At 36.5% G+C, this 25,274-nt stretch overlaps 1 protein-coding gene across 3 annotated transcripts in view; it reads left to right on the top strand.

Moving 5' to 3' along the window:
- LOC150109768 (integrin beta-PS-like) overlaps positions 1–25,274 on the top strand; it is a 392,096-nt gene that overhangs the window by 187,975 nt on the left and 178,847 nt on the right. For 2 of the 3 annotated variants that reach the window (XM_090396604.1, XM_090396593.1), the window contains exons 9-10: positions 6,708–6,794; positions 19,221–19,304. In XM_090396604.1, the coding sequence (XP_090252730.1) occupies positions 6,708–6,794; positions 19,221–19,304 (171 nt within the window). The remainder of the gene's footprint in view (positions 1–6,707; positions 6,795–19,220; positions 19,305–25,274) is intronic. The other variant, XM_090396612.1, reaches the window with a different exon arrangement.

Raw genomic sequence — 25,274 nt, 5'->3', positions numbered from 1 at the left:
CCTAATCATGCTGGGCACCTTTTTTGCCTGATGAAATTAAGCTCAAGTTTAATTATACTAATCCATCTAACTTCTATCCGATTTATTCTTCTGATCTTGCATTATGCAGTATGATATTGCTTCTTCCAGATACCCTTTGACTATCCCCCCATGTACATGAACATCCTTTCCTTGCAGATGTTTATGCAGTGGAGTTGCTTCAAGCTGCCTCCTAAATGTATCATTATGAAATGCTTTGGATTTCCACATATACACCCCTTTTTTTACTGGAATTTCCATGTTTTACTACCTCCTGATCACTTTCCTCAATTGGAAGAAATTTAGCCATCTTAGTTATGGACAGGATCCTATATCAAGATCCGATACTCTCATACTGCAAGTCCGATCTGTCACATTGTTAAATTCTGAATGAGAAGAATTGTACAATTATAGTATCTCATTCAGAGTTTAACATAATCTGCCATTCCCAAAGCAAATTCTTGTTAATCAGAACTAAATAGTAAAATTTTGTCTAATATTGTACTCCACTTAATTGTAAAATAAATTGTAAGATATAAATAACAACTTTGAATTACAAGCAGTACTGTTCACAAAAAGGATTAATTCTTAGTAATTTGTTTATATGCTGTAAACTATGCACTGGACCTTGGAACTTAATCCCCTTGTTTAGAGTGCCTACCTAGGGCAAAACACAAGATTCAGAGTATGAGTAATGCACACAAAAAGATAAATCATCCGCTAGAATCCTATTTGGCGCTGATCGTCACGCGATGTGGCAAGGACGATCGCTGGCACTGAAGTTTGGCGCTAGTTGTCAAAGAGCCATGCGCTGTTCACGAAAAGAGAAGAACCAATAGCAGAAGAAAGCGCAAGATACAAAACCGAATAGCAGAGCCAAAAACTCTCTTAGCTCTTACTCTCTTGCTTGTTCCTGCTCCAGCCACCGGGAAGCTCGTGTTCCTGTATTCCATATTCCAGTATGTAGACGCCGAAACTCGCGGAGACCTCCAAGGTGATAACCTATGGAATGATGTCTTGTAGTCAGAAATTATGCACTCCTCAGATAGCCAAGACAGATACGACACTGCAGGTACACAAGACAGATACGACCATGCTGTATGTTACTGACGAAAACTCGATGTCCACCTGTGGTATGCGGTACGGTCTCCAATAGAAAGATTTATGGAACAGGAAGGAGGAACCACTATCCCAGGTATTGAGCTGAGAAGGAAAGTATGACTTCAGTTCCATTAAGAAATTCCTTGTGTTCACATTTTGGAATCATAAAGAAGGGACATGTATAATCTTAATAAGAATTCATGCTGAATGTATGCAAGAGTTTAATGTTTGTTCCAAGGAAACGTGGCTTAGTAATTTCTTTGTTCCTCGAGAACGGATTGTGATATCTTAATTAGTTCCTTGAGAACGTGTGTTTAGGTTGTTTAAGCTCATAGAGATGTGTGAATTGAGATAATCTTAGTTCCTTGAGAACGTGTTAAAAGTTAAGTAAGATTTATATGGAATAACGATTTGAGAGTAAAGGACTTCAGGAATTTGTTGTAGACTAGGAAAGGTGCTGAAGTTAATTTGCATGTTCAAGGTGAGTAACGTTTTGTATGTGCGTGAGTTTGCGTTTGATTTCACTTGATTGAAATGTGTATTCTATTAGTGTGAACAAAGTATGATCCTTAGATAATCTGCTAAATAGTCAGATATTTTAATGAATTTTGAGTTGTATTGTTCTGAAGGAAATTGCTTGACCTTGATAATTAGATGTGAATTTAGATCTCATAACGTGTGTAATTTTCATGTTTTAGTATAATAAATGTTTTGTGTTAATTTAAAGTATGTGCTTGCCTGACTTAATTTCATCTTTACCACTCAAAAAGTTCGAATCTAAGTGGGAACCCAAATTATTAGCATAGGACCACGACTGTAATGTGTTTAAGGATAGAAATAATTTTATTGTAAGTCTTTGAAGTAGTGGTGGTATTGTGTTCTCTGATCATTGATTCCTGGATGTTATGCTTGCGATTATCTAGATGCAGAGTGGTGCAGTACAAATAAATTTTCTCTGTGTCGAAATAGGAATCAATTATCAGAAGAATAGAAGGGCTGGTTCATTCATAAGAATACCTCCCTTTATTCGTACTCAAAATATAATATCACTAAAATAAGAAGTAGGCTAGATGTATTAAGAACTGCATTGTAGAGAATTGATAGACATTAACAATTGAGTGTATAGAATAAGAATATATAAAAGACAACATAATAAAATATATAGGTAGAAAAGGAGCAGAAAGAATAAGTTATATCAAAAGAGAGAACCCCCCCAGATATAACAACATTCTGCTTCAAGTAATTATCTCTCAGTAAGTGTAAAAATTCTCCCTTCCTGCCAAGTGATCATTCCTCCTTCAGATGTATGTCTCCAAAGTTGAAGTTACTCATAATAATTACTCGACTTGCACTCCTTGTACAAATCTGCTGATGCATGTCTTCCACATCATCCTGGCACCTTCTGGTCTATAGCAGTGCCATATATAAAAGAAGATCAGATGAAGGATTCTTGTCACTCTTATCCATTCACTGAACTAATCTCCATGAAGGTTGAAATGTCCTTTGTTTATAAAGACCTAGATTTGAATTCCATTTGAGGTGTAAGAATCTTTTCTTAAAATTTATAAAGCTCAGGTTTAATGATCTGGGAGTCCTGATCTAGACAGTTCAACTGAAGTTGAATTAGACATGTAGAACTAAATTAGTTAATCTTATGCCAAAGATAAAAGTTATCCTCCTGGAAATTGTTTTTTTTTTATCCTGAACAACAGACAAACTGTCTAGAGAATATGCAGTTGACATAATAGCAGGCCTGCGTGCATATACCATATCTTTATGTTCCTGAATATGGCAATGTGACGTTGCCGAAATATAGAAGTTATTCATTAAAGTTACCTTTAATTAATATACTTTATATGCGTTGTTAATTCCGTAAACTAATCACCAGTTATGTCTGACCAACGTATAAGCCTTGCTACTAGATTTGCTACTATAATAGCAGATTATGCAGCTTACCTTTATATGAAAGCCAAGTTTACTTGTTTATGACTATATTATTGGTAATTTGAGTTGAAGATTAAAAATGTTCGGGAAAGGGACAGAGCTAATAATAATGGAAATAACCTTCTTAATTTTTCTTCAGGACATGAACTTCTTGTCACTATTAACATGTTTCAACATGACAATTTGCACAAATTCACATGGAGAGAAGACAATAAAAAGCAGGAAGCCTTATTGTGGATATATTCATGCTAGTTTTGGATACAAGAGAATAAAGCTTCCTTGAAATAGGAAGTGATCACCAATGAGTTTCGAGAAGGATAACAAAGAATATATGTTCATAAGTTTTAAGAATAATTAACCAACTTTCTTTAAGTGATCTGTAGATTCCAATATACAAATGTTATTGGAGTTAAAAATGAAATGGTTTGAAATGAACCAAACCTTGTCTCATGGGAGATAGAAAACGTTTTTGATGAAGCCATGCTGATATGTGATGAAATAGTTCACAAGCATAAAAAAAATTCAGACTGCATAATGGGCTCACAAAATTTAAGGGACAGGCCTGGAAAAGATGAAAGCATGTCAAAAGTTTTGGTCTCATCGAGTTCTTGGATCTGATCATAGTCTGTGATTAATCACAGACTATGGATCTTCAACACATTGTGGTTGGATTAACATAAAAATGAAAAAGATTAATCGTATTCAATTGGAAAAGGCCTAAGTTTGATTCTCATCATTATGAGAGGAATCTTTATATGGGCTCTTTCATTTGAAGGAGAGTATCATACAGAGGTAACTGGGTTTTTCTCTTGAAAACTCAGGTTTTTCATCCCACATATAGGCAAATCGACCTTCAGAACACACACAGTTTACAGACAAAAAATTCTGTTCTCATTGTTGGTGGTGATGGGTTGTAGATGGCATTGATGGTAGTTGTGTGTAGTAGGAGAGACGGTTAGATGTGTGGAGTAATGCCCTCCATTAATTAGTCCTTGGATTCCTTGGAGGTATCATCTAATAATAATTACTAGAATGCAGTTATATTAGATTATGTTATGTGGAAAGGCTTATATGTTCGTCGCATATGTTTGACTAATTTTGATGGTAATATATCAGAACACAGAAAGATAAGTAAATAAATCCCGGAGAACTACAACAAAACAGTCACCATCCCATACGTTAAAGGCACATCAAAAAAGATATCTAAGGTTCTCAATAAACATCAACTACGCACTGTATTCAGACCGTATGTCAAATTAGCAACTCTCATCCATTCACCCAAGGACAGCATCTCTCTTTTATCACATCCAGGAGTCTACAAAGTACCCTGTTCCTGTGATCAAGCTTACTACAGTCAAACAGGAAGAACTGTGGACATCCACATCAGTGGAACATAAAAGATACATCCGGCACTATCGCTATGACAAGTCGGGCATAGCAGACCATGCTTTGGATACCCCTTCACACAGAATCAAAATTCAAAACAAAAGTACTGCACAGAAGCTTTTATAAGACAGAGGGATTATTCTTAGAAGCAACAGAAGCCATGAAACATATCCTTAATCTTAACAAATATGGCTGTATAAATTTGCCTGAGATTTGGGAGACAGTCATCTTAATAAAAAAATAACTGGTACCTGCTTTCTGTATGTGTGGTTTTTTTAAAAAAAAACGTAGAGGGCACCTAACTTGTTGCTGCAATTTTTCAGACTAGTCCCATTGTTACACCATGTTGTAGTCTCGCGTACTGTTCAATGAACACTTTATTGGTGTATTTCATCCTGGAAGAGTAAATTTTAATACTAGAGGGATAGGACAGGTTCGAGGATTAGAGGTGCAGGAGGAGAACGTGTTTCAAATACTGGATATCAGTAAAGCTGTGAGACTGGATGGTATTTCACCACGAGTTTTGAGAGAATGTTCTAATGAACTGACAGCTCCATTGACCTGGCTTTTCAATGAAAATCTGGCTACAGGAAAGGTGCCCAGGGAATGGAAGGAAGGTAAGATAGTGCCATTGCATTAGATCGGTAGCAGACTGGAAGTATCTAATTATAGGCCAGTTTGTGTGTCATCAGTAGTTGTTAAGATCTTGGAGAAATTAGTTAGAGACCATATACAACATTGGGCAGATGAGGGTAATGTTATCTGTGAGAGTCAACATGGATTTGTGAAGGGGTGCTGTTGTTTTAGTAATATGCTAGCCTTTTATAATAAAGTTACAAGAGCAGTAGATGAGGGAAAGGCATATACTGCCATTTTCTTGGATTTAGCGAAGGCATTTGACAGGGTTCCACATGATAAGCTGATATTTAAGTTGCAGCACATGGGTTTAGATGTCAGGTTGGTCAACTGGATTCAGGATTGGCTGTCTGATAGGTATCCGAGAGTTGTGTATGGTGGGGCAGTTTCAACGAGGCAGAGGGTTACAAGTAGGGTCCCATAGGGCTCAGTACTGGGACCTATATTGTTTAACCTTTATATCAATGACATTGTCAGTGGCTTGCAGGGGGATATTCAGTTGTTTGCAGATGATGTGAAGCTGGGAAGGGTTATAAGTAATAGTGCAGATGTGGTAGTCCTGCAAGAGGATTTGAATAAACTAGACAGATGGACGAATGAATGGGGGTGTCGGTTTAATGTAGCAAAATGTAAGGTCTTGAGGTTTGGGATACATTGATGGGACACTGCATACTCTATTGGAGGAGCTATACTGGAGGAAGTAGGAGAGACAAGAGATCTGGAGTTGATGATTGATAGAAAAATGAAATTTAGAGGACATATTGCACAGGTGGTGTAGGTAACTCAGGATTGTTGCAATAATGAGAAGGAAGCTGACTGCAGAAATAAATGAGTTATCATTCCATTGTATAAGATCCTGATCAGACCACACTTGGACTATTGTTCTCAGATTTGGTCCCTAGGATTTGAAAGGGATAAATTAACTGTGGAAAAGGGTACAAAATCGGATAACAAAGAGACAGTTTCACGACTGTACAATGTTAGTTATGATAATCGACTGAGGGAATGTGGACTGCAGAGTTTGGTGGATAGAAGAAGGAGAGGTGATATGATCGAGACTTTTAAACTGTTGAGAGGTGGTTACAGGGTGGACATTGGGGAGTTCTTTCGCTTGGTTGAACAGCGGGAAGGAGTGATGACAAAGGGCCATTCCTGGAAGTTACAAAAGGAAACTGTGAGCAAGACTGAGGAGTGGTTTCTTTGTGTGGAGGGTGGTTGAACCGTAGAATGCATTGCCTGATAGAGTGATGAGAGCGATCACTGAGTTTAAGGAGTGGTATGAGAGACTTTATGTTTCCTAGGAGGGACCCCCCCCCCACGATGTGTCTGGATAGACTTGTATTTCCTAGGACGGACCTCCTGTGATGAGTCTTTTGACTCCTTGGAGGCCTAAATAATAATAATAATAAAACTGTGTTTGGTTATCTGAAGATGCTTGTTATTACACCAGCGAAATATCAGCAATATGTCATTAAATATTTACTTATCTTTCTGTGTTCTGATATATTACCATCAAAATTAGTCAACATAGATTATATTATGTGATAAATGCTTGTAATGAAAAAAAATTTTTTTTTATTTGTGAAAGTTTTCCATATATGTGTTTAATTCTTTTTTAACAGGAGGAAGTATCTGGTGCATCTGTCTCTGGAAATTTAGATAATGCTGAAGGTGGATTCGATGCTATGATGCAAGTGATAGCTTGTAAAGTAAGTACATTCTCATAATCAAGATTTCAGTATATTATAATGGTAATTAATGATGCTTAATTATAAAGAACATAAATTTCCGTAGTTTCCTTCAGTTTTTCTAATATAAAAAAATACACTAGATTCTTAATGTAAAAATATTACTCAATAAAAGTGAATAATCCAGATTTAGCAAATATTTCCCATTCTTGCAGGTTACTGAAGCTTACCCTAACTTAATCTAACACACGCAAGCATGTGTGTGTGTATGTGTGGCGAGAGCATACAGTGATCTATCAATTACCCACTTTACAAATAAACAAACAACCTTCAACCTCATTTAGTCTTGAGCAGGATAAAATTGAATTTCATTTTGAAATGAAGAACATGTAAGAAAGGTTTAAAGCGAATAAAAGTTGAGCACCTCTCAGATGTGAACTGTAGACTAAAATACAAAAGATTATTGAAAAAAAAAATGAAGGAATTTTAGAATTGGAACCAAACCTTGGAGATTCAGTAGCAAGCCTTGAAGAAAACCCTGATTGATTCAGCCAGAGAGGCATGTGGTGAAGTTGTCTGTAAGGATAGAAAAATCAGAACTCCATAGTGGACACAGGAATTTAAAGAGGCATTGAAGGAAAAGAAGAACACATATCAAAAGTTCCTGGTAAAAAAAAAAAAGCAGCATTTGTCTCTTACAAAATACAGAGACAAATGTAAGAAAGTTAAACTGTGTAAAACTAGCTAAACAAAAGTCATGGGAAGACTTTGGTAAGAACATAGAAAATAAATATCAAGAAGGTGGCAATATATTCTGGCAGTTGTTGAAGAAGCTCAGAAATGGAGGAAAGAGTGTTGTAAAAGGAATTAGAGATGATAAAGGTGACATGAAAACTGGAGAAAAAGATATCCTCGAAGTATGGAGTAATTACTTCGAAAAATTACTAAACGAAACAAACAGTGATAGCACAGTGGTAAAAAACTGACCAGGCATGCAGTCAGGAAAACATATCCATACTTGAAGTAGAAAAAGCCATTAAAAGCTTGAAATGGGGAAGGCAGCAGGAGTAGATGAAATGTTGAATATTCGACAAGAAATGCTGAAGTATGGAGGTATGAAAGTCTTACAATGGCTGCACTGCATAATTCAAAATGCCTGGACAGAGGGATGAATTCTGAGTGTTCTTGGTGAGATTTATGCAAGTATACTTGAGAAATGGTTGAAAAGAATTGTGGAAGAAAAGTTTGGTGAAGAACACTCTGGATTCAGGCCAAATAGAGGCTGTCAGGATCAGATCTTCACTTTACAACTAATAGTTGAGAAATCATGGGAATATAACAAAGATCTGTATTTAAGTTTTGTAGATCTGGAAAAGGCATACCCTGCAGTGTCGAGAAGATGAGATGAGGAAAAGGCATATGACAAGGTGCCAAGAGAGCAGCAATTCAAAACGCTACAGTTGTATGGTGTTAATGGGGCATTATATCAACCAATACTTAGTCTTTATTTGAGTTGTAAGTCAGCAGTTAGAATTGGGTGAAGTATGGGAAGATGGTTTAATGTTTAATCTGGTGTCAGATAGGGATGTACATTATCCCCTCTGTTATTCATTATCTATATGGATCACATTATGAAGAAAAGTGGTATTAAACCTGATATCGAAATTGGAGATGTTAATGTCAGCTCTTTGCTTTATGCAGACGATATTATACTTCTGAATAAATCTGCTACGTCTGCAAGATTCCCTGACTAAATTGAATAACTGTTGTAATAGATATGGTATGAAGTTCAGCAATAACAAGACAAAGACAATAAAAAAGGCAGAAGCTTTGAAAATGTCAACTGTGTTGTGAATGGAAAACCTGTGGAACAAGTAAAACATTTCAGCTACTTAGGCATGATTTTTAGTGAAGATGGTAAATTAAATATGGAAATAGACAAGAATCAACAAAGCTGGTACGGTAAAGTCAACTGAATAAATTTATATGGAATAAGAAAGAAATTACTCAAAACATTTAATTAGCTGTATGCAAGACAGTCTTCAAACCAATTTTAACTTATGGATCTGATAGCTGCATTAGAAGTAAAACACTTGACCAAAGACTAGAGACCACAGATATTAGAATCCTGAGAAAGATTAGAGTCGTGAACAGATGGCATCAATGGCAATATATTAAAAATGAGGATATTAGGAAAGAACTGGACATTGTTAGCAGAGATAATCTCAGGTGGTATGGTCACTTAAACAGAATGGGAGAGGAAAGATTAGCTAAAACAAGTGTTCTCTGCCAGGTTGGTAGGAAAAAGACTCAGAGGAAGACCAAGATATAGGTAGATTGATATGGTAAAAAGTGCCTTAGAAGATAGAAATATAAGATCTCATAATGTTGGAGTGGAGTCTTGATATGTAAAAGATTGATTTGGAGGAAAATTGTAGATAGGAAATTAGTAATGATGTAAATTTTTCATGTAGTACTATCATATCCTGTACACCCCATGACAGGAATTTGATGATGATGACAAACATTCAATTAACCAGCCCTTGAAATGATTAGTGTACTAACTTCAGTTATCTGATTAGAAAATTACTCTTCCTCTGTGATTGGATCATTGAAAGATTATTGTATGTGTACTCACACACAAACACATATATCATTTTGTTGTTTCAGGAAATTATAACAGATTTACTAAATTATTGAATAATTATTAATTCCAATATTTTACCACAGTTCAATTGGCATCATCATGGGAAACCATACACAAGTACAGATACACAAGTACAGATACTTATTTAGTGATGTGTGCCCTAGCACCACATTACTAAATAAGACAGAGAACAGACAAAAAACGCAATGGTGGATTGATATTCAGTTGACTGGGGGGGGGATATATATATATATATATATATATATATATATATATATTAAGAGAAGTGCACTCTGTGAAAGTGACTTAATTGGTCTCATACAAGTAGAAAGGCTTATATGTTGGCAGTACATGTTAGTTTATTTTAACAGTGTTGATTACAACACAGAATGATAAGAAATTAATTAATATTTATTAACTTATTAGCTACTATTTTGCTGGTATTATATCCAGCATCTTAAGAGCAGAAGAACAGTTTGTCACAGTACACAAAACAACAATTTGGTATAACAGTGGGACTAATTTTAAAAAAAAAATTGTAATGGAGAACACAAGGGACTAAAGTCCTAATTGGTGCCATCTATTGTTAGAAAAATAAACAAGATGTATTAATCAATCTTAAAATGACTGTCTTCCAGAATTTTGCTAAATTTATACGATCATACTTCTTAACGTCTGGAGTATGTTTTAAATCTGCTGTTGATTCCAAAAACATTCTCTCTGACTTATAATAACTTTTGAGTAGCGCTTTTGTTTTCTTCAGTTTGATCCTGTGTGAAGGTATCCAAGGCATGGTCTGCTAGACTTGACTTGCCATAATGGTAGTGCCAAATGTATTTGTTATGTTCATCAGCAGTTCTTACTGTCTGTACATAGTATGCCAAGTTACAAGAACAGGGCACTTTATAACTCCTGAATGTGATAAAGAAGAGAGTTTGTCCTTAGGCAAACAATACCTAATTTGGGATTTAGCCGACAAATGAGAATTGCCAATTTGACATTAGTTTAACCTCCCAACTGGCCAGGACATATATAACGTCCTGCAAAACTTGCATACGATTTAGACCACCTGTTGAAAGAACATGGATGTGAAAGTGCAATTTGACTGTCATATCCATTAGAATGTGCAATAATGCTTCATACTGATGACAACACTTAACCATGCATGCAGTTACCTCACGTACATAGCTACATTCAGTTACCTATAGCAAGAAATGCAGTTGCTTGCCGTTTGCTTGGTAACTGGAATCTAAGTTATATTAGACTAAATAACTAAAAGTTATATTTATTTTTGCTACTTGTTTTATTGTATATTATTATTATTATTCAGGCCTCCATGGAGTCAAAAGACTCATTGTGGGAGGTCCTTTTATAGTTTTTTAATGCCAGTGCAAAATAAGATATCCTTTCATGCTTTCTTCACTTAATATTGTATCGCTTTGGAAGATCAGTCACTATCAATATTTTTGCTAATTATCTTAGTTTCTAATACATTTTATTCTCCCAGAACTTGATTCAAGATAATTCTTTTTGTCAAACAATTATTTTATTAATTCATGAAAATCTGAATCTTAAGATAAATACAGCCTCCATCTGTTCCAGATTAAGTTTCCTGAATTATGAACTAAGATTATGAATAAAAAATTCATAATCTTAATTCAAAGGTTAGTTCACATATTGCATGAAGGTTTGCGCTTTTATGATTTTGCTTTATAGAGAATCATACGTAAATCTTGAATCATATCACATAATGTATAATCTTTATAATGTAATCTGTAGTTCTTTGCACTTCAGCTTTCTTGGTTCCCCTTAATCACTCACTACAAATCGAAATGAATAGCGACTAGTCAAATTATGTACATATTTTCTGATAATTTTGATATTATGCAGCTGTTTTGAAGTTGAGAAGTAGCCATCAAAGGCAAAATGATGGCTACCTTTGGCTACCCCCCCCCCTCCTAAACTATCACTCACACACACACACACACACAGCAAATACTGCTAGACAACATGTGCCCTTTCTTATTGTTTGACTTCGTTATTTTTCCAAAGTAATTGTACCAGATAACTTTTAATATTCCAATACCAAAATTAAATTGTGATTATTATAAATTAGCAAATTTTGTATATTTTTTCATTTATTTTATTTCCTGATAATTATGAATCATTAAATTATGCGATATTGGGGAAATTACAAAAGCAATATTAAAATAACATGTTTCAAACATCTGTAAATCAATCAGAAGGGGGGGGGGGAATTCTGTGTGTATTCAGCTATTGTTAGAGAATTTTTAGTGTGTCTACTGGACGCATTCTATTATCACTTTCTCAATAATTTTCATTAGCTTACAGCCTATTACTCGAGCAGAAAGGAATATTAGCATACTTCTAAAATACAATTCATTTCTGAGATGGCAAGTAGTTGCAACAGTAGCATCAGTTTTGAAGTACTGATACTTTGCCATTTAGTGAAGATCACTCATCTTCTGCATGAAGACATGTCTAAACTACATGCAAAATTGCTATCTTCATAGCTAGAAAAAGTTCCCTCATCAGTATCAGTAAGAGCTACTTGAAAGGTGAAGACAGCTTTTCTGCATTTCCAGAACTTTCTTTTTTTTTATCCCATACAAACAAAATTCATGTGTAAGTGCTGTGCTGCACTTTATGCCATTCAAAAGCAGATTGAAATGTAAGCAGTATATTCCCCAAAAGAAAGCAAAGTATGGGATAAAAAAAAAAAAAAAGAAAAGTTCTGGAGATGCAGCAAATTAGAGCCTTCGCCTGTGGACAAGCTGGTATGCATCGCTAAATGCATCCCAGCTTGTCCACAGTTTCCATTCATAGGTAAGCCAGGTTTTAATACAGCAACATTTTAGTCTTCTTCCATCTATTTCTAGATGATGATGATATTCTTTCCTTCATAGTGGAACAGACTTACCTTTATGCTTGCCAATGTCGTCAGCAAATTGAGTACAGTCCACATAGTCACAGTGCACTTTAGAGCCCAATGATATCAACATACTACTTACATTTCTAATGCTCTTGATCGCACAAGGTATCGAAAAAGCTTACTCTCAAAATCAGGGAAAATATATAAACAATTAGATGGGACAGCAATGAGTTCCTCCTTTAGTCAACTTCTACATAGAGCACTTGGAAAAGCTAGCTTTCAATACAGCCACTTTCAAACCAAGGCTTTGACTACACTATGTTGATGATGTGCTTTCTATTTGGCCACACGGCCCAGACACATTGGATACATTCTTAGCACATTTAAATAGCCAACACCAAAAAATCCACTTTACAATGGAACTGGAAGCTAATGACTGTCTGCCCTTCCTGGATACACTAATCACACATCTTCCAGATGGTTCCTTATCATTCTTGGTTTATAGAAAACCCACACATACATGGAGATATTGTACAAACAATCACACCATCACCCATCTCAACAGTATGGTATCCTAAAAATACTAACCCACAGATCTAGAGCGATTTGTTCCAATGCCATTGCTCTCACTGCTGAACTCATTCACTTATGTCACGCTTCTTGGCCAATGGCTATAATTCCCATAAGATAGACAAAATACTAAATGCTCCCCAGAAATCCCTCCCGCTGTCTACCAACCACAGAAGACTACAACAAAACTGTCACCATTCCATACATTAAAGGCACATCTGAAAAGATATCTAGAGTGCTTAATAAACATCAACTATGCACCATATTTAAACCATATGTGAAATTGGCAATTCTCATCTGTTCACCCTAGGACAGAACTCTTCTTTATTACATCCAAGAGTTTATGAGGTGCATGTGATCAAGCTTACTATGGACAGACAGGAAGAACTGTGGACATGCACGTCAGTGAACATAAAAATTACATCCAGCACTATCGTTATGGCAAATCAAATCTAGCAGACCATGTTTTAAATACCCTGCACACAGGATCAATTGGAAAAAAACAAAAGTGCTGCACAGAAGCTTTTATAAGTCAGAGAGATTGTTCTTGGAATCAACAGAAGCCTTGAAACAGTATGGCTGTATAAATTTGGCAAAGACTTGGGAGACAGTCATCTTAAGACCTAACTAATGCCTATTGTTCAAACTAGTTCTATCGTTATACCAGATTGTTGTTGTTTCATGTACTGTAACAAACAGTTTTTGTGCTCTGAAGATGCTGGATAGAATACCAGCAAAATATCAACAATAAGTTAATAAATGGTTATTTTCTTATCAGTCTGTGTTCTCATCTATACCGTTAAAATTAATCAACATGTACAAAGAGCACATAAGCCTTACCACATGTTAGTCCAAATGATAGGAGTTTGCTTAGTAAGCCTTTGTGCCAGACCTGTTCAAAAGCTTTAGAAATATCAAGTGCAACCACTTGAGATTTGCCAAATTTCTCCATGGCATTTGTCCAAAGATGGGTGATATATGAGAGTAGATCTCCTGTTGATCAGCAGCAACAGAATCCATATTGGTGGTCGCTTAATAGCTGGGTGCCTTCAAGGTAGTGTAGGAGTTGAGAATTGATAGTTTTCTCCATCACTTTAGATAGGACCAAGGTGAGTGAGATAGGGTGGTAGTTAGGTGGCAATGGTTTTGTCGCTCTTCTTAGGAATGGGTTAAATATAGGCCAATTTCCAGTGGAGTAAGAGAGTGCACAGGCAGCATAGGATAGAAGTCAGTTCTTGTGCACAGACCTTCAAGACAAGTGGAGAAATTCTATCAGGGCCAGGAGACGTGTGTCTGATTTAGACAATAGGTTCCTGATCTCTTTCTGGCAAAAGGATATAGAGGACATTATATGTTGGGCAGTTAGAATGATTGGGGGAGAGGGCATTTTCCATTGTTAGTTATGCGTACATTGTAGGCAAAGTGTGAAGCTAGAAGATTAGCTTTTTCTGTGGGTGATGATGCAATAAGGGTAGGAACAATGTAGGGCAAAAGTTAAGACCAATTGCTTTGGCAAGAGACCAAAACGCATGGCTGCCATTTGGATAGGCTGCACGTTTCCTGCTTTTTTTTTTTTTTTGCCTGTCAAATTCTGTTTTGGAAGCATTGATAGTTTTCTTGCATCTATTTTGGGTTTCCGTATAAGCATTGAAGCAGGACTTAATTTCAGCCAGTTGTTGTTGTATGCTTGATTTTTCATTTGTACAGCCTTGGTGCATCTTTTGGAACCAAGATTTAGTTAGGGAGACTGCAATTCAGAGAGCTGTGGAGAATGTATGTTTCCATGCCAGTGAGGATTACTTTGGTGATACATTCGGTACATATGTTTGGATTGGAAGACCGAAAACAATAGCCCAACCATGGGAATGAGGCATAGAAGTTGTGGAGGCTGTCCCACTTGGCACTGTTATAATGTCAAACTGCTCTTGTATTGGAGTAGCTGTGTATGTGTTGTTGCATGGGGAAGAGATGAAGACTAAGTTGTGGTCAGAATTGCCTAGGGGCCCTCTACATTCAATGTGTACTTGGAAGGGTCGTCGGTCAGGAAGAGATCTAGGGTATTTGGAGAGTGGTTCGGGTTATCAGGTATTCTGGGTTGGCATCTGAACAAGTTGTGTAAGGCCATTAGTGATGGTAAATGTTTCAGCATCTCTTCCTGCAAGATCTGTACAGCTGGAGGAGGAAAGCCAGTTGGTGTTGTGGACATTAAAATCTTCTAGGAGGATGATTTCGCTGTTAGGAGAGTGGGACTGGAGAAAATCAATTTTTAAGGAGAGGAATTAAATAGCTTAGAGTGGTCAGTGGCATTAGGAGAGCAATAGAGACAACAGATGAATTTGACTGAGTGGGGAAGGGATATTTTCAACAAAGAAGGTCAAAACTGGTGATTCTAGGTTGATGCTCTCTCTGGCAAGGTATCTCAGAGCAGATATATGTGCGGATGCCACCCTTAGGTTGAAAGGAGTTAAACAGTGTGTAGTTTGGAAGGTTGAGATGGATAGTGCTGGGGGTGTGGTGAGATTTGAGTTTCTGCTAAAAAGAGTAGGTGGGGTTTGGTGGACTGCTGATGGTAGTGGACACTATTAAGGTTGGAGTTGAGGCCACAGATGTTAGTGAAATGGATGTGCAAAGTTCTGTGGAATATAGATTTGCCCTCAAGGGTCTTACACATTTCCTATGCAGTGCCTGCATATTGATTTCCATGGTGGCTGCTAATGGCGTCATCACTTGATTTTTTCACTAATTTAACTTGTTTATAGTCGATGATCCAACTGTTGTCTCCATTTTGGCATTTTTCTTCAAGTTGTCTTCAAAGTTGGCATCTTTGTTCCCTCTGGGCAAATGTTGTCAGGTCTGGCACACATGCGCGATTGGGGGCAAGTGTCGTTTAACTTGTTATTTATTGCCGTTATTAATTTGGATGTGCTTGTTGGTGTGTCACAAGTCACTTTCACGAGACATGGAAAGTTCGTTCCATCCTTTCTTTTGTTTATGGATCCGAAATGATATCTGACGATATTTCTGGAGAATGCAACTTTTTAATGGTTTACCATTTACCATTGAAAATTTCAAAATGATGACATTGAGTCTCATGTTTTTGTCCTCTACTCTCGGAATTACTACAGCATTGACAGTAACCTTTTCCCTGCAAGGCGAAAGGTTACTGAGTTACAATGGATAACTACTGTATGTGTCCCGAACTCGCTGGTTTGCATTTAAACCATCATACAGACTGTTATTGTATCTAAATGCAAAAAAGGCGAGACATCTTCCAGATCTGGAAGGTAGGGCAAAAGTTCAGAAAAATTCTCGAAGGTTGAAATCTGAGCATAGCAGTGAAGGAAAGTCTTTGTACTATATTGGAAAGACAAAAAAAGATGTTTTTCTGCTGTGTTCTCTGCACAATCCATCAGTGGAATCTGTGGAGAAGCATGGTTTCAAGAAAGACAGATCCATTGCTGTGTGTGCATGTACCCACACTATGGGAGGAGTCTACAGGTGCAATCAGTAGCTATAATTTTTACTCTGTAATGAGGAAATAGCATAAAAATATTGCAAAAAAAACAGTGTTTGGACATATTGGATTTTATTATTTGGAATAGTTTCCTCCTGTACAAGAAAATATATGTCTACCATTATATATCTGGATTATAGAGTAGAAGTCGCTAAAGCATTTCTACAAGTTTCTGGTCCTTTTTCATCAAGCAGGAAAACAGGCAGTTCTTCCAGACTTCTATAGTTGAATGCTGCTAACTATTTTTTGGAAACTTTACCACCCACAAAAAAAAAAAAATAAAAATAAATAAACAAACACTGCATGCAAATATCATGTCTACTTAAAAAAAAATCAGGAAGGAGACAATGATCTGATGCCCAAAATGTAAAAATGCTTTGTGCGTTCATCCTTGTCTTTCCATACTGTTCAAGATATATAAATTTTGGATGGTATGAAAACAAAAATATTCTCTTTCAATGCAATCCTGACAGTCCTTTTCCAGATATGTATTGATAGAGAGATGGCTGCGTGTAATGATTCCAGTACCTCTTGAAGAGGAATTTATTTAAGTTGTTTTTCTTAACACATGCAATAATATATTGTTCCTCAGAGATAAGACTAAACATGTTTTTTTTTTCTCTCTCTCGAGCCTTCAATAAACTGGGTGATGGCCTTGCACCATGAATTTGGTTCTACGGAACCAAATTCATGTATCCACCTAAATATTTTCATAAGCATTCATGCCAGTATTGAAAATTGTAATCTGCAGCAACTTAATAAAAAAAAAGCAGTGACCATCTCCAGTTGGCTATGTGGAAAGTTCGTTCCATCCTTTCTTTTCTCATCCTTTCTCATCCAAGCTTAGTTGTCACAATCAGGAAAATGACTGAGTAGACTAAGGCTGTGATTTTATTTTGATTGCAAGTATGGCAGAAGCAACTGTAATGTTTCGTAATTGTAATTTATTGTTTATTATATTGTTTATGATATTACTTCTCTTGTCTCTGGCATTTTCCCTCTTATTTTGTTATTTTCGTGGTTGCTTGAGCTTGTACAAAATGCCTATATGCTGTAATCTCTCTAACTCACGTATAATACTATTATTTAACTTTAATCCTTTAGTAATCTACTTAGCTTTACTCCCCCCCCTTTTTTTTTTCATTGCCCTTAAGTATACTTTCACTCGTGCTAGTACCATAGACTTAGGAAAAGCCTGTGGCTGGCACCAAATCCTTAATCAATGTTGCTATAATTCAAATGTATTAATCCTTAAAAATTTATTTTTGTTAACGACTGCGCCATTAAGGATCGTGTAAAAGAATTTTCTATCTTTCCTTTACATACAAGAGAATAATTTAGCTAAGCACGTGTGTTAACCCTTAATTCAATTTTATCTCGTGCATCTTCGAATTACTCAGTCGTGGCTCACACAGGTTTGATTTGTTTTTATGAGTCAGTGCATTGGTTAACAAATATCAGGCAAGCTATTAGCAAAACTAAACATGTTTATTCTAACTAAGACAATTAATGTACAAAAGTAATGGGCCATATCACATGCCTGATTCTCCACACATTCATTAAAACAATTCGCTTAAAGCATTAGACAAAGAAATTATTTTCACTACTTGTTGGATACGTGGATGGATTTTAGCACACACAACCTTACTCTAATTACAAATAATATAAGGCAAAATTATACTATACACATTCTAAGCATTATGTAACACAAGCATTATTCAAGTCTACAGTATTCTTTTAAGCACATTCAAACTCGCGTTTGGCTTTCTAACCTCTTCAACACATTATGCCATTAGTTAAACAGAATCAACATCTATCATCTGTACACACAATCTAAGCTAGTAAACTGAAGGTCAACAACAGTCTCAAAGGTCACTGGATTATATGAGTTTTGCCGCCAAAACCTAACGTAAGCATGGATGATAAGAGCACTTCCATTAAATCCAGGAAGTTTCGGAAGGAAGGTCAAGGGACGGCCAATGATATAAAAGGCAGAGATAGCAGGGCGAAAGCTCTCTCTCTTATTTTTTGTTCCTGTGGCAAGCTTTTCGAGGAGGAGAAGAGTCGGGTCCCGTGAGCAGTAGTTCTGGAGATCATGGGGAGTTCGTTGGCAGAAGAGGCTGTATTTCAAGATATCCTTCCATAATATTCTTTGATGAATGTGCCGATCCACGTGTGTGCTGATTTGTCGCAGCTGAACTTGTTCCTGACATTACTGAAGAAATACATTACTGTTACATGGAAGGATTTTGCAAGACGACAACCGTCGGATTGTGCCCGATCATTACAAATAATAAGGCAAAATTATACTATACACGTCGTGCAAGATTAATAGTCTAGATTGTGTGTGCAGACAATAGATGTTGATTCTGTTTGACTTGTGGCATAATGCAGTGATTCGCAAACTGTGGGGTGCGACCCCCCAGGGGGGGGTCGCACCCCACTTTAGTGTGAGTTGGGTGGCGAGGTTCATTTCTCACTTAAAGGAAATCACAAACATCCATCTGCAACCTGTTGGTTGGAGAACAGGCATATTAACCACTTGACCTTGACCACCCAGGCTAGCAAAAAAAACAACAAAAAAAAACAGTGGTGCTTTAGTTGAGGATTAAACTTCTGACTTTCAGATTATAAGACTGATCTGCTACTGAGACACAAATGTGACATGATACTAATAAATCAGTGCAGTGTAAATTGTGGGGGAGGAAAAAGAGCAAAAAAACCAGTGGTATAGTAGATGGAAATTTATTTTGTTCATATTTTCAAAAGAAAGATTTTAGTTTATCTTAGCAAAGCATGTTTTCCCCCCCCCCCCCATTGCAGGAAGAAATTGGATGGAACACACAGTCAAGAAAAGTCGTCATATTTGCTACAGATTCTATATTTCATCATGCTGGTGATGGAAAGGTATTACTGCTTCTTTATATATTCTAAGTTCTTTAAAATATTTGTTTATTAAGTCAAAGATATACATTTGAATTGTTTTTATTATTGTTAAATTTTAATTAAGTTTTCTACATTATAAATCTCTCTATCTCTCTTTGTGTACTTCTGAAGACTGTTCAATATTTATCCAGTTCAAATCCTCATTATCATACCAAATCCAATATTTAACATTGTCATGAGGACAATTCAGTATTTGCTCTTCAGTTTGAAGGACTTTGACTCAAATTCTATCTAGAAAATGAAGATGCACATGCATGTTAGTATATTTTGATGAATTAGGACTTCGTTATGTAGCAAGGGCTCATTTCATGACGGTCATTAAGATAATTGTTTGATGATAGGCAACAAAAATGTAAGGCTGTTTTTATTGTACAATCAACAACCAGTCCAAAAATGGCTCATAATTGTGATATTAAAAACCACTAATATGCAAGGCAATAGACTGAATTTAGTGGACTCTTTGCCAGTTAGTGGAAATGCAAAAATAATTTTATCATTCATATCGAAACTTCTTGCAAGCCCTTGTCATGTTTGGCTTATATCCAACTCAGTATCGGTCTTCTGTTCATAATCATGGCTCAAAGAAATTTGTGTTAGCCCACAGGTCAGGCAAATATCTTATTAGGTGGATTATAACTTGGAAGTATTATACCACAGGTGCCAAAGATACCAATCATCATCTATATGGATCACATTATGAAAGAAAGTGGCATCAAGCCTGATATTAGAATTGGAGATGTCAAACTTTTCTCTTTGCTTTTATGCAGATGATGATGTTGTACTCCTAAACACATCTAATGCTAGTCTCCATGATTCACTAACTAAATTGAATAACAGCTGTAACAAATTTGGCATGAAATTCAGCAATAAAAAGATCAAAACTATGAAAATAGGTAAGGGCATTGAAAACTTCAGGTGTATTCTGAATAGAGAATCCTATAGATCAAATAAAATATTTCAGCTGTTTAGGCACAATTTTTAGTGAAGATGGCAAGTTAAATCTGGAAATAGACAACAGAATAACCAAACCTGGTATGGTGGGTAGCCAGCTGAATAAATGTATATGAAATGAGAAAGAAATTAGCAAAAACACCTAACCAGCAGTATACAAGACAGTGTTTAAACCAGTTTTAAGTTATGGAACTACGAGTTGGATTAGAAATAAAGCACTTTATCAAAGACCGGAGACCACAGATATGAGGATTTGAGAAAAATTAAGGGAGCGAACTGATGGCATCAATGGCAGAATCATATTAAAAATGAAAATATTAGAAAGGAACTTGACATTATTAGCATTCAAGAATGTGTCATCAGAGCTAATCTAAGGTGGTATGGTCACTTAAATAGAATGGGTAAAGAAAGGTTAGCAAAACAGGTGTTGACAGGAAAGAGACCCAGAGGAAGACCAATGTCTAGGTCGATTGATTCAGTTAGAAGTGCCTTAGAAGCATGAAATGTTAGATATGACACTTTGGAGTGCTCACAAGTAATAAGATTGATTTGGAGGAAATTTGTTGATAAGAGATTAATAATAATGTAAACTTAATCATGTAGTGTTGTCATAGTAACATGAACACTCTTTGGGTATACATATCAGAAAATTGATGATGATGCAAATGAAAAATGAATAATGCTGGTGTCTCCTGGAAAGTTGATGTTATTGAAAACATAACTGACAAAAGTGACCTTGATTTAGATAAAATGGGCACTTAATCTTTGTAGATTATTTGATCACATTCATAACTTAATAACGATGACCTTCTTGACTTGCAGTGCATTCAGAACTGTAATGATTACCTTCTTAACTTATATGAACAGCCTGAATACAATGCAGATGCCAAAGATTGTGGAGCTAATGAAAATGTGCAAACAAAGGAGATAACTATAAAAGAATTTTGTATACTGTTTCATACTTTAGAAATGCTCAAATAAACAACTTATGAATGCTGAAACTTGGAAGAAGATTTTACCTGCTACATCAAAATGCATTCATAGAAAAAGTAAGAAAAGATAGTTCAGAGTACCTTGTGGAAATATTTCTCAATGTATTATTTTATTGTAGGCAATAAAATTTTAATTATTACACTCATTTTTATTCTCCTTTACAGTTATATTGCAGTTATAAAAATGGTTCTAGTAGCAAGGCTTATACGTTGATCATACATAACTGGTAATTAGTTTACGGAATTAACAACGCATATAAAGTATATTAATTAAAGGTAACTTTAATGAATAACTAGTATATTTCGGCAACGTCACGTTGCCATCTTCAGGAACATAAAGATATGGTATGTGCATGCAGGCACTAACAAAAGCAAATGAGGAAGAAAGCAAGAAACTAATATTGTTCCTAAAGTCCTAATGGTGTCCTCTGGCGGGTTAATTTGGTTGTCTTGGCAGTTGGGCTGAAGTTCTCATAATGTAAGTCTCCCAAATTTGGGGTAGTTTCATGCACCCAAATTTGTTGAGGTTAGGAACGTTTTTTAGCACTGCTGAAGATTCCTTGAATAATCTTTCGTATTTAAACTTGCTGCGGTGTATTATTTTTGTTTTCTTCCAACGAATTCTATGGTGGGTATCTAAGGCATGATCTGCCAGCCCAGAGCGGCTGTACTGGTGAAACCAGATGTAGTCTTGGTGTTCTGAAATCCTGATATTTGTTGTTCTGCCTGTTTGGCCAAAGTAGGACAATTTGCAGCTGCAAGGGACCTGGTATACACCAGGTAGGTCTAGAGGAAGTGGTTGGTCTTTGGTAGAGCGAATAAGGGATGCCAGCTTTTTATATGGTCTGTAACAAGAAGTAAGGTCATATTTTTTGACACCATGCCCTGGATGTAGGGGATGGTGATAGATTTGGCGTAATCTTTCTTGTGGAGGGGGGGGGGTTGTGGTTTACTAGTTTTAGTGTTTTTTGGATTTTTTGGGGGTTATAGTCATTGGCTAAGAAAGTGTTGAGGATGTGGTTTAGTTCAGTAGTTAGGGCCTTGTCATCTGAGCAGATTAATTTTGCCCTGTTATATAGTGTTTTTATAACCCATTATTTTTGTGAGGAGGGGGGGGGAATTGCTGGTGAATGTATCTGCCAGTATGGGTGGGTTTTCTGTAAACAGACAAAACCAAAGATCCATCAAGCTGGCAAGTGATTAAAGTGTCTAGGAAGAGGTGGGTGTTGTTTTCTTCTTTTTCTAAGGTGAACTGGACTCTGGGGTGTTGGTTGTTTAAGTGTGTTAGGAAGGAGTGGAGTGTGTCTGAGCCATGTGGTCAAATAGCAAACACATCATCCACGTAACGAAGCCAAATACTGGGTTTTTGTGGGGTGGAGTTTAAGGCTTTCTCTTCAAATGTCTCCATAAAGAAATTGGCCAAGGGTGGGGAAAGTGGTGAACTCATGGCTGTCCTCTCTATCTGTTTGTAGAACTTTTCTTGCCAAACGAAATAGCCTGAGTTCATTGTGAACTGAAATAGGGCTGAGATATCGGGAGGAAACTTGGCTTGGATAAGCTCTAGGGTTTCTTTGAGTGGGACATTAGTGAATAGGGAGGAGACGTCAAAACTGACCATTATGTCAGTGTGTTGGAGTGAGAGGTTTTCTATACTGGCTTTAAAGTGGGCTGAGTTTTTTATGTGTGATGGTATTTTGCCAGTATAGTGTGTGAGCGTTTTGGCTAAATGTTTGGCTAATTTATATGTGGGGGAATCAATGCCATCCACTATGGGACGTAATGGCACATTTTGTTTATGTATTTTTGGGAGTCCATATAATCGGGGGGGGTCTAGAGTTATAAGGTTTTAGTTTGTTAGTGACTTCCACAGGCCGAGAAGTGACTTTCTTAAGGAGTCTGTGGAGAGTTCTAATCTGAAAGCTGGTAGGATTATATTCAATAGGGAGATAAGTAGTACAGTGTTAGTAGTATGTGCTACTAGAATTATGATCATCCACGGAGATTCCATCCTAACTCTACTATTACATCTGAATTGGTCACCTCAATACCATCAGCACCCACTAAGGTTATCCTTCCAAAGTTATTCTTCCTTTTACTTGCCACATAGCATAACCCTTTGGGATTACCCTTGATCTCCTTGGCTAAGATCTTCTCATAATCTGATTTAGCTTTTCTTACTATGCTGGTAACCTTCCAGCTTGAGTCTTGTACTGTTCATGGGTGTACTGATCGCCTTTCTCATTGTAAATTCCATAACATTTTCCTTTTTTGCAGATCAAGCCTGATACTACTACTCATCCGTCTAATGCCTACCTTGTTTGTTTTCCTGACCATGGGAATACATTCTGATATTGCCTTCCTCAGATACCTGCTGATTTTATCCCATGTACCGCTAACATCTTTCCCCTGCAATATGTTCTGCATGGGATAGCTGCAAGCTCACTCCGAAGCTTGTTATAATTGCCTAACCTGTAGTTCTGTATGTACCCCTTCTTAAGAGAGAAATCCAGAAATTTTGCAACCTCCCAAGTCAATACCACATGATCGCTCTTACCAATTGGAGGTAACGAGGACACCTTACCAATGCCTGTGTGCTCTGAACCTATGACCAGATCCAGCACTCACATTCACGAGTGCCTTCAGTTATGTGCTGTTTCAAGTAATTATCTCTTAGAGGGTTTTGTATGAATTCCATTTCCTTTTTGCAACATGATATTTCCTCCTTCCAATTGATATCACCATAATTAAAATCCCCATAATAATCACTAACCCTGCACTAATTTGCTGATGCATGAATTCAATATCACCTCCTGTACCCCCTGGCCTATAGCATCAATCAACTGTATATTTGGTTGTGTTGGTCACTATTTCACACAGACTGCCTAAAATGAACTATCATTCACATGCCTATCTGCTTGATATACTACTTTCTTTGGCTGTAACTCATCAGCTATCATCAACAGTACTCCCCCCCCCCCTTCTATCTTTTCTATCCTCCCTAAAAATACTGTACCCATCACATTCAATTCCAGTAACCACATCTTTTGCTGACAGCAGAAGATGTGGTCACCAATGCCAAGTTTCACTAATGCCTACAACTTTTGGTGAGATTGCATTGACTAATGCCAAAAGTTCTTCTCTTATTTCGAATGCTTCTTGCATTACTTACTTTTACCACTTATTGCTCTTTACACCTATAAGGTGCATGAGGCCACAAGTTTAGCGTGCCATCCTCTTCGGTCCAATGCCACTTCTCTTGCTCTCTCTCCCCAGCTCGACCATCCTAGTTTGCTTCGTTCTTTGATTACCATCCGGTGCAGTGTCATTTTGGGTCTTCCCCCTCTTCCTTTTACCATCAGGTGCCCATGTCAATGCTATTCTTGTGTGTTCTGATGTTGGCATTCTCAATACATGGCCTATCCATGTCTATCTGCATTTTTTTAACTCTGTTTTAATGGGTTTGGTTTTGGTTTTGTTGTACATTTCAATATTTGAGATTTTATTTGGCCAGTAAATTTTGAGAATTCTGCGAAGATATTTTGCTTAGAAGGCATCTATTTTATTTTCTTGTTGTTTGGTTAATTTTCACGATTCACTTCCATAAAGTAATATAGATTTAATAGTTGAGTTAAAAATTTGCATCTTTAAGTTTGTTTTTATATTGGATGATTCCAAATTTTCTGTAAAGTTGTAAATGCTTAGCAAGATTTATTTATTTATTCTTATTGTAATGTCTTCATTGGTACCACCTTCTTTGTTGACAGTTGCGCCGAGGTAATTAAAAATGTTTGTCACTTCTGCTTGATTTCCATTTATAAAGATTGGATCATTCTTTTTACTGTTGATTTTTAATATTTTGGTTTTCTTCTCATTGATGTGTAAGCCTATTTGTTTAGCAGCTTCCTCTAACTTTGCTGTTTTAATTTTCATGTCTTGAAATCTAGATGATAGTAGTACAATGTCATCAGCATAGTCCAAATCTTCTAAT

The sequence above is a fragment of the Typopeltis vanoorti genome, chromosome 1, assembly GCF_054136105.1.
Source record: "Typopeltis vanoorti isolate ZY-2024b chromosome 1, IOZ_Tvanoo_1.0, whole genome shotgun sequence".
Taxonomy (NCBI): domain Eukaryota; kingdom Metazoa; phylum Arthropoda; class Arachnida; order Uropygi; family Thelyphonidae; genus Typopeltis; species Typopeltis vanoorti.
This window is presented reverse-complemented; position numbering and strand designations above follow the sequence as displayed.